Source organism: Rhinopithecus bieti, unplaced genomic scaffold, assembly GCF_001698545.2.
Source record: "Rhinopithecus bieti isolate Rb0 unplaced genomic scaffold, ASM169854v2 scaffold_5101, whole genome shotgun sequence".
Lineage (NCBI taxonomy): Eukaryota > Metazoa > Chordata > Mammalia > Primates > Cercopithecidae > Rhinopithecus > Rhinopithecus bieti.
The window spans coordinates 983,897-994,450 of NW_016804853.1; the positions used below are offsets into that span (position 1 = coordinate 983,897).

Sequence of the window (10,554 nt, forward strand, 5' to 3'; positions counted from 1 at the left end):
GGGTTTGTAGGGACATGGATGCAGCTGGAAACCATCATTCTTAGCAAACTATCACAAGAACAGAAAACCAAACACCGCATGTTCTCACTCATAGGTGGGAACTGAACAATGAGATCACTTGGACTCAGGAAGGGGAACATCACACATCGGGGCCTATCATGGGGAGGGGGCAGAGGGGAGGGATTGCATTGGGAGTTATACCTGATATAAATGACGAATTGATGGGTGCTGACGAGTTGATGGGTGCAGCACACCAACATGGCACAAGTATACGTATGTAACAAACCTGCACGTTATGCACATGTACCCTAGAACTTAAAGTATAGTAATAAAAAAAAATTATGTTCACTGTAGACGTTTCAGACATTAAAAGTGGAACAGGACCTAGAGAGGTGGCTCATGCCTGTAATCCCAGCACTTTGGGGGGCTGAATTGGGAGGATTGCTTGATGCCAGGAGTTCAAGACCCAGCCTAGGCAACATAAACAAGACTCCATCTTTACAAAAATGAAAAAATTAGCCACGTGTGGTGGCATTTGCCTATAGTCTTAGCTACTTGTGAGGCTGAGGTGGAAGGATTGCTTGAGCTCAGGAGTTCAAGGTTACAGTGAGCTATGATAGTGCCACTGCACTCCCACCTGGGTGACATAGCAAGACCCTCTCTCCAGAAAAAAAAAAGGCACAAGAAGAACATTAGATATACCCACAATCTCACCACCCAGATTTAATCATTATAAACATTTAAATATATGTTCTGCTAATATTTTCTTGGGTTGTGTGGGTATGTGTGTGGGTGTCTCTATATACTGATATATTTTTAATTGAGCTTCGACAAACATTTTTGTAAATGGCTTTTTTCACTTTCAGTAAAGGGCAGACATTCAAATTTTAGTTTTCAGCGTATAATTTTAATGACTATGATGTATTCTTTCAAATGGTATAAAATAAATGATTCTGAATATTGTCACATTGCTTTCAAGGTAGGTTATACCAATTTACAGTTACTTATTTGACAAAATGAGTAAAACTTATTTTAAATAATAAAAGTGTTTTCTTTTATTTTGTTAATTTTTTTTACAAGCCCAAATCAGTTCCCCTGCCCCTGATAATTATGCAGGTCTTAACTGAAAATGAGTAAACTAGATCAATTTTAAGGCTTAAGTCCATAGATTCCTTGGGCCATATTTTGCACAGTCTAAATAGTGCCTAGAAATTCTGCCTAGAATTTCCACTCCTCTCTTCAGGACATGAAATGTTTTGAGTATACTGATTACTGATTGTGTGCCTTGGGAATGCAGTGTATTATAGCATGAAGAATTTCACTAAGAACTGAACCAAAAGTATTGAAAAGTTCAAGTCTGCCTGAAGTTTCATAAATATTTTACCCTATTTGAAAAGCAGGCATTTTCTCTCCCATGCAGTCTATTAAGTCGTCAAGGTACCTGATTTAGGATTTAATTTGAAGTAAGCTGTCAGACTTGACTACCTATTTTCATGATGAATTTGTTTTTAGCCTTTATTCAAGCCTCATTCTTAGCTTTCCACACTTGTATTGGGTACTGAAGAAATATTTTTACTGTGTGCTCTTTACTCCATTTAATTCCTTCAGTTGCTAAATTCTCCTCTGGTTTTATTTATACTTCATGAATTTGAGCAGATCTGTAATTTCTCATTGTTCACTGATGCCAGTTGAAAATTCTCCCTGGTTGTTTTATAGGGGTAGCTGTCATGTTTATACTACATTTCAAGAAACGTCCATCTTTTAAATTTGCTTGTCTAAATGCATTTAATTTTTAAGAGAGCAGTTGTAAAGTTGTGAACTTGACATCTTTCCACTTGAGTATGCATAATTATACAGAGCTTTCTTTTTCCTGTGCTGATTTTATTCTGGGCTGTGTGTATAAGAAGCATAATTTGCCACCTCTGGCAAGAATAAAGACACCTTTGCTGTCTTGTTTCCTTTTCTTTAAGCTGCTACTACAAGTCTGGTTACGTCCCCAGGGAGAGGTGGGAAACGTGTCTTTGCTCTCTGAAGCCCATTTCTCAAGGGGACCTCAAAACTCACATGGGTCCTATTTACATTGTAATTGGTCACTGGCTGGCTCATACAGCTGTTTCAACTTAAACCCTAGACAGTTGCTATGGAGATGGTTGACTAGAAATAGGTCACGTTAAAGTCCTTTTTCCTCCGAATATAAGGGGGTGCTGTAACTCTGGAAATTGTCTCAGTTGACCAGAGAATGCGTAGGTGGAAAACCACATCCAAAAAAATGTCTCTTTTTAGGTTGAGGTTTATCATAGATGCCAGTCCACTCATGTTGCTGCTTCTGCTCTGTAAACAACACACCTGAACACTATTCCTGTTAAAAGGAATTAGAGATGTCACAATCTGCAGTATAGCCTTGATAAAATGCCTAATATATGACTCTTAAAAGTTGTTTATTTTGTTAAGTTCCGAAACCTAGTAGAATAGCACTTATTTTCAAGACAGAGTCAGGATTTCAAAAACAAGTTATTTGAAATGTTTAGAAACAGTGACACTTGGAAAAGGAAAGCATCTAGTGAGTTTGGATGGGATTTGCCCTAAATTTGGCCAGAAAATATTTGACATTCCAAGGGAAACTTGGGCAGGATGAATAAGGCCCTACCTCTGATTTTGTCAGTCCTCAGTTGTGGGGTGACTTTGATTACTTGTCTTTCCTTCTTCATGTGTGAAATGGGAAAATGGTTTCTGACTGTGCATCTGACCATCACAATGGTGACTTATGATCTGTCTTACAGACAAGTGTGTAGTTTTGTTCCCTTACAGGGGCCCAAGCTTTCTGGAGTTTGGAGGTTGAGGAATGTGGATCCCTCCTGTATTCTGTTTACCCCTCACACCCTCCCTGATATGGTTTGACTGTGTCCCCAGACAAATCTCATCTTGAATGAATTGTAGCTCCCATAATCTTCACGGGTCGTGGGAGGGACCCGGTGGGAAGTGATTGAATCATGGAGCTGGGTTTTTCCCACACTGTTCTTGTGAGAGTGAGTAAGTCTCACGAGAGCTGATGGTTTTATAAAAGAGGGTTCCTGGCCGGGCGCGGTGTGCTCAAGCCTGTAATCCCAGCACGGTTGAGGCGAGACGGGCGGATCAGCGAGTAGGAGATCGAGACCATCCTCGGCTACGCATCGGTGAAACGCAGTCTGCTACTACATACACGCCGCGCCAAAAACTAGCCGGGCAGGTGGCGGGGGCTGTAGTCCCAGCTAGCTAGCGAGGCTGAGCAGAGAATGGCCGTGACGCGCGGAGGCGAGCTTGCAGTGAGCTGAGATCTGCACTGGCACTCCAGCCTGGCACAGAGCGAGACTCGCGCGTCTCAAAAAAAAAATATAAAAAAATAAATAAATAAATAAAAAAATAAAAGAGGGTTCCCCTGCGCATGCTCTCTTGCCCTCTTGCCTGCTGCCATGTAAGGCATGCCTTTGCTCCCCCTTCACCTTCCACCATGCCATGATTGTGAGGCCTCCACAGCCATGTGGAATGTGAGACAATTAAACCTCTTTCCTTTGTAAATTACCCAGTTTCGGGTATGTCTTTATTAGCAGTGTGAGAATGGACTAATACACTCCCCTTGCCCTACCCTCATAGTGCTGCTTGCTTTAGAGAGTGGGTTAGTTCATGTGTGGATGGTTCTCACACCATGACTGTGATGGAAGATGGTACGTCTTTTTGAGAAGTCTTTGGAAGTGACACATGTTCCAACACTTCCTTCACCTCTTAGCCCTTGGTCACTTTTCTCAGCTGATCAGTACTCTGAAAAGGGTGAACTGGTGGGTGGAGGGGGCTCAAGCTGAAGAGATATGGGGGTAGATTTTCACTAATTAGCATATATGTTCTTTGAAAGCTCTAAGAGAATATTGTAACTTGTAATAACATAAATGAATAGTAGTAATAATGACAGTTAACATTCTGTACCAGGTACTTTTCTAAGCACTTTACATGTATTTTTAAATTTAATCCTTATAACAACCACAGAAAGTAGATAGTAGTATTTTATCCCCACTTTGCAGATGAGTAAACTGAGGCCTGAAGGGGTTAAATATGCAGCTGGAGATCTTGTAGCTTGTAAAAAGTGGTACTGTTGTTCAAGCTTAGGCAGCATGGCTCCAGGGTCAGATACTCTTACCACTATGCTACTATGAACTGTATGTTAATATTTAAGAAGAGTAATCTTTTTTTTCCTAATTATCATAATGCAGTAGATAATTTGCTTTCCCCAGAGGACATTTAGCAATGTCTGGAGACATTTTTGTGTGCCACAGTTGGCGTGGGAGCGGGAGGATGCAACTGGCATCTAGTGGGTAGAGGTCAGAGACACTGCTAAACATCCTGCAATACATAAGACAGTCTCCTATAACAAGGTATTTGGCCTTAAAATATCAGCAGTACTGAGGTTGAGAAAACCTGTGATAGTGACGCACACTCATTCTAAAAATGTCTAATAGTACTCTCCTGATCCTTTGCTCATGTTAAGTTTATGTATAGTCTTTCCAGACATTTTTCTCCTGATGATACTAACAAAGATTGTTATGCATACATTTTACAGAAACGGAATCAGATGTGTATTCTGTAGGTTACCTTTGTGACAGTATATTATTTTCATATTTCCTTATTAGAGTATATTTTGATAACTAGCCATATAGTATTCCTTTTTTCATGGACACCAAGGACAGTTGGGTTATTTTGTAATTCTCAGTTAGAAACAATATTATGTCTAGATTTACTATACATATATCTTTGCATACTTGCTTCAGGTCTTACTATTTTGGACCAAAAAACTAGGTTGCAGCCCTTGGTCAAGGATAGTGTTATCGTGGTGGTGTTCTCTTCCCCGTCCTCCAGCTAGTGTGTTGGCGTGTTTTTTCCATCTTACTGTGCACCTCATTGAGATTGGTGATCATCGTATAGCTCCATGATGTTAAGCTAGTAGTGTGTTTTGCGTGGGTTGCTAGGGTAGCATGAAAGATTTCAGAAAGAATAGATGCCGAGAAAAAAGAAAAGCAGGTGTCTAGAATGAGAGAAAGTGTGAGTGAGTAGGTGTGTATATAGCAGAGGGTGGGGTAGCGGGTGGAAGGAGATAAAAAAACTATAGTACTAACATGTGTAGGGTGATATCTGGACCCACCAATTTGTATTTTAGAGACATTTATCAAGGAAAATGAGGTGACTAATTGTACACTTTCTATCCCAGTTATTGCAACTGAGGAATTAATTGTTGTATTAAGCCATTCTTGCATTGCTGTAAAGAAATACCTGAGGCTGGGTAGTTTATAAAGAAAGAGGTCTAATTGGCTCATGGTTTTGCAGGCTGTACCGGAAATGTAGCTCTGGTATCAGCTTTTGGGGAGGCCTCAGGAGACTTTCGATCATGGCAGAGGACGAAGTGGGAGCAGGCGCTTCCCATGGTGAAAGCAGGAGCAAGAGAGTGAGGTGGGGGGAGGTGCCACACACTTTTGACCAGATCTCCTGTGAACACAGTGAGAGCTCACTCATCACCAAGGGGACGGCGCAAGCAATTCATAATGGTTCTGCTCCAGTGATCCAAAGACCTCCCACCAGGCCCTACATCCAATACTGGAGATTATATTAATATTTTAACATGAGATTTAAGTGGGGATAATAAATAAACTATGTCAAATATTATATGTAAAATAAATACTTTTAAAACTATTTAATATACCAACTATCTTAAATCATACTCTGAGGATTCCTGGGACTTGTAGATCCCCTCCAAGAATCAGGTTCAGTGCTAGCCATATAGTGGGTGCTCAATAAATATTTGTAACCAGATTGAATTGAGAGGAAAAGGAGAGTAGAAGAGTATGGGCTGAGAGGCCACTAGAGAGAAGCCCTGGGGACTTCTATACATAGACTGACTTGAGGGAAAGCTCCCCTTTGAAAAAGGGGTAGGCTCCAATCCCATCCAGGTTGCTATGAATGCTATTAATTCATTCCTTTTTATGGCTGAGTAGTATTCCATTGTGTGTGTGTGTGTGTGTGTGTGTGTGTGTGTGTGTGTATATCACAGTTTCTTCATTCACTTGTTGATTGGTGGGCATTTGGGTTGGTTCCACATTTTTGCAATTGGGAATTATGCTGCTAGAAACATGTGTGCAAGTATCTTTTTCATGTAATGACTTCCTCTGGGTAGATACCCAGTAGTGGGATTGCTGTATCAAGTGGTAGCTCTACTTTTAGTTCCTTAGGGAATCTCCACGCTATTTCCATTATTCTAAGTGAAGTAACTCAGGAATGGAAAACCAAACAACATATGTTCTCACTTATAAGTGGGAGCTAGGCTATGAGGATGCAAAGGCATAAGAATGACACAGTGGACTTTAGGGCCTCAGGGGAAGTGATAAAAGACCACAAATTGGGTTCAGTGTATACTGCTCAGGAGATGGGTGCACCAAAATCTCACAGATCACCACTAAAGCACTTACTCGTGTAATCAAATACCACCTGTTCCCCAGAAACCTAAGGAAATAAAAAGTTTAAAAATAAATAAATAAATAATTTTTTTTAAAAAAAAAAAGAAGAAAAAGGGGTAGGAAATGGCAGGGGCCTTCTCCTGTTTAAGGCTTGTGTTTGTCTCTGCTAAAGCTGTGCACATGTGTATTCTAGGACCCAGCTGTTCCACTCCACTGTGTACTGTTGGCAAAAATGCATACATATATTTGCCAAAAGCCACAAACTCCTTTAAGAATATCCATAGAAGCAGTACTATTCATAATAACCCCAAACTGGAACTACCCAAATGCCCATTAGTAGTAGAATGGACAAACAAATCATAATTTTTTAAAAAAATCACTAGTGATGAAATATTCTCATACCCACAAAAGGGTATGAGAAGAAAAGTCATTCTAGTATCTACCACTCAGATTTCACAGAGGTTAACATATTGCTATATTTTATCATTCTTTTAAGCTTTTTTTATTTTTATTTTTTAATTTAAGAACTAGAACCTTCTGGTGGTGGCGTTAGTGTTGGGGACAGGGTAGAGTTGGGAGAATGATCTGAGGATCGTCCTGAAACACAAGTGTGGGCTGACCTGAGCTTTCACTGCAGCTCCTCCCTTGACACTGAATGAGTTACCTGTCATGGGCACCTAAACCTGCACAGCCCAGTCAGTGAGAACAGCCCCAGATGAGCTTCTACAGCACCACAAATGAAATAGAAAGAAGCCATGCCTTTTCACTCTCCTGTTCTCTGTAAAATAAAACACCTTGCTGTAGTGTCTTTTAAGGAGCTAATGCCTTCTTTTGTTGAAATATTTTAAAATTGGTTTTCCCACCAAATTGTGATTGAGATATATGAATGTTCTGATTGTGTTGGTGTGAAAAGAGAATGAACAAGAATGGGGCTTGGTGTTTTCAGTGATTGCTGTAATGGTTAGCAGGAACATGTTCTCCCTTAACTTCTACTCAGACAAGCTCAAAAGGATGAAAACAATCAAAGAGTAACATTGTTGTGGGGATAACCATGAGTCACTTTCTTTTGTATTTGTATTTGTATTGGAAGAATCATTTGCAGGCCAGGTGCAGTGGCTCACACCTGTAATCCCGGCACTTTGGGAGGCCAAGTTGGGCAGGGATCACTTGAGCCCAGTAGTTCAAGACCAGCCTGGGCAACATGGCAAAACCCCGTCTCTACAGAAAATACAAAAAATTTAGCTGGGCATTGTGGCGCACACCTGTAGTCCCAGGTACTTGGGATGCTGAGATGGGAGGATCACCTGAGCTGAGGAGGTCAAGGCTGCAGTGAGCCATGACCGTGCCAGTGTTCTCCAACCTAGGCGACAGGGTGAGACCCTGTCTCAAAAAAAAAAAAAAAAAAAAAAGAATCATTTGCAACATCTGTTCTTTAGCTAGTATTAGCAGCAATGATTAGTTTTGTGGCTCTCCTTGTGACTGAGTGTCATGGGGCCATAGTGAGACTGGTTTCCTTTACTGAGTGCTTGCTAAGTCATATTAACCTCAGTTGCTAAGGGCATAGTCATAAGTCCTGTATGCGTATTATATTTCCTCCTTGTAATAACCCAAGATATAGGTGCTGTTACTATCTCTATCTCCACGTGAGAAAACAGGCTTGGGGAAAGAGGTTAAATAAGTTGCCTTGGGTCACACTGTGAACAGCAGAGCCATGATTCAAATCTCATTTTGACTGGCTCCAAAGCCTGTGTTCCTAACTAAACCATTCACTAAATGAGGACCACAGACTGTTGTTATTTTGGTTAACAGAACCATAAAGTAGGAGTTAAGGTTCTAGTTGCAGTTTGCTGAGCATTTTCCAATCTTACCTCATTTGACCTCTGTATTCTGAGTTAGGTGAGGCAGGTGGGTGTGCTCCCATTTCACAGACAAGGACTAGGAGGGTCCAGACAAGTAGTGAACTTGCCCAGGGTCACCCAGCCAATGTTGGGTTGGAAGTTTAATCAGGGTCTTTTGAGAACACACCCCATTTTTTCCTCTGTGCTTCAGCTTGATCTCTGACCACCATGGATGACCTTCAGCCTCACATTTAATTGTAAGGTTAACTATGTTTCCCCATCTTTTAAATAGGAGCAGCACTACCTGTCTCACTTGTTAGAGATTATAGAGGATTGACTAGCCATGCACTTTTAAAAAATTCTTACAAAGGCCGGGCACGGTGGCTCACTCCTATAATCCCAGCACTTTGGGAGGCCGAGGCGGGCGGATCACGAGGTCAGGAGATTGAGACCATCTTGGCTAACACAGTGAAACCCCATCTCTACTAAAAATACAAAAAATTAGCTGGGCGTGGTGGCATGTGCCTTTAGTCCCAGCTGCTTGGGAGGCTGAGGCAAGAGAATCAGTTGAACCTGGGAGGCAGAGGTTGCAGTGAGCCAAGATTGTACCCCCTGCACTCCAGCCTGGGTGACAGCAAGACGCTGTCTCAAAAAAAAAAAAATTCTTACAGATAAACACCATTTAAATACATATTTATTTGTTCACTGTGATGCTTTATGATATTACATAATACTCTTTTGTTAAAGATTTATTTACATATAAGTCTTTTTTTTTTTTTTTTTTGGTATTCTGGCAAATGTATTTGTTTGGTAACCCAAATGGAAGTTGAAGACATTGAGATTTTTGCTGCATGCACTAAGTTGATGTTTTTCTAGAGTTGATGTTAGTAGCTAACATCAGCCTGTTCTGGGTTGCTTTGAGGTTGCAGCTGCTCCCTGGTGGTTACCTGTGAAAGGCGCTAACTGGAGACACCCAGAAGGGCCCGACTCTACTATTCGGCACAGGTGAGGCTGGTCCCTCCTTCCCCAGTTGACAAGTTCCATTGCAAAACAGATACCCTTTGCTCTGGCAAAAGAACTCAGTGGGCGTCTTCATCTGTAAAATGGTGAGAATGACAAACTGTAATTGATTGGTAGGAAAATAAGCTGGTGGGAAATAATGTATGTAAAGACCCAAACATTGCACCTTGCTCATAAGAAGGCTCTTAATTAGTGGCCTCTTTCCTTCCTCATTTGGCCTGTCAAAGAGTTGCCTCTTCCCATTTTCCCTGCTCCTTTTGAGAGGCCTATTCCAAACCTCATGACTTGTTTAATCTTTACATTGTGTTTCTATTCTCTCTTATTAGTGGGTCATTATGAGGAAGAAGACATCTGTCTTACAGATAACTAATTGTGTCCTGCCAAGTTGCCACTGTAGAAGCCCAGGCCTTGGGTATAGGATTCACATGATCTTTAGTCCCGGATTGGAATTCTTTGAAGCCACCATCTAACTGGAAAACCACAGAGAGCCAAGTCGGTCAGCAAGTCTCCAGGGTGGCAAGGAAATAATTATCTCAAGCAAAAATAGAGTAACACTTTAAACCCTGGAGTTGGAGCAAGGTTTGGGTTAGGACTCAGCATCTCAGCAGCCCAAGAAACCTACTCTTCTAACCTAATTTTTCAGATGCAATTTTTAAGTCACTATTTTTAACAACATTCCTGGTTATTGCCCTCATTGTCAGGGAGCTGGGAGTATAGGAAGTTCAGCTTTAGGGATATAGCCCCTTGACAAAAGTCAAACGTCTTTCAAAGCCTGAATTGGAAACCTCTGTGCTGAAATTAGGCTTCAAGGTGGAAGTTATAGGATTCCTGGGCTTCTCAGGTAGACTTGGCTTCTTAGCTCCCAGTTAATATCTGCTTTCCTGAATTTAGTAACAGAGGAAAAAGCTAAGGGAGGAAGGAAAACCCAAAGGGAAATGTATGTTATTCATGCAGTCAACACCAATGGGTCTTCTGAGAGGAGTACATCTCTTGGCTGTGCTGGGAAACAGTGACTGGCACGTGATAGGTACTCAGTAGATGTTTGTTGAAAGAATAAATGAAAGGCCTGGTGTAATTACTGTGGGGAATTGAAAGGTGTATAAGGAATGGACTAGGAATGTGTAGCCCACTTTAAAAAAAGTGAGCAGGGAATTCATCCAAAGCCATCTAGTGCTGGTTTTTCTCTGTTTTTTTTTTTTTTTTTTTTTTTTTTTTTTTTTTTT

At 41.0% G+C, this 10,554-nt stretch overlaps 1 protein-coding gene across 3 annotated transcripts in view; it reads left to right on the forward strand.

Annotated features, from left to right (window-relative positions):
* The window catches only part of SUMF1 (sulfatase modifying factor 1), a 113,762-nt gene that overhangs the window by 41,171 nt on the left and 62,037 nt on the right, over positions 1 to 10,554 (forward strand). For all 3 annotated transcript variants that reach the window (XM_017870730.1, XM_017870731.1, XM_017870732.1), the window contains exon 4: positions 9,234 to 9,316. In XM_017870730.1, coding sequence (XP_017726219.1) covers positions 9,234 to 9,316 — 83 coding nt within the window. The remainder of the gene's footprint in view (positions 1 to 9,233; positions 9,317 to 10,554) is intronic.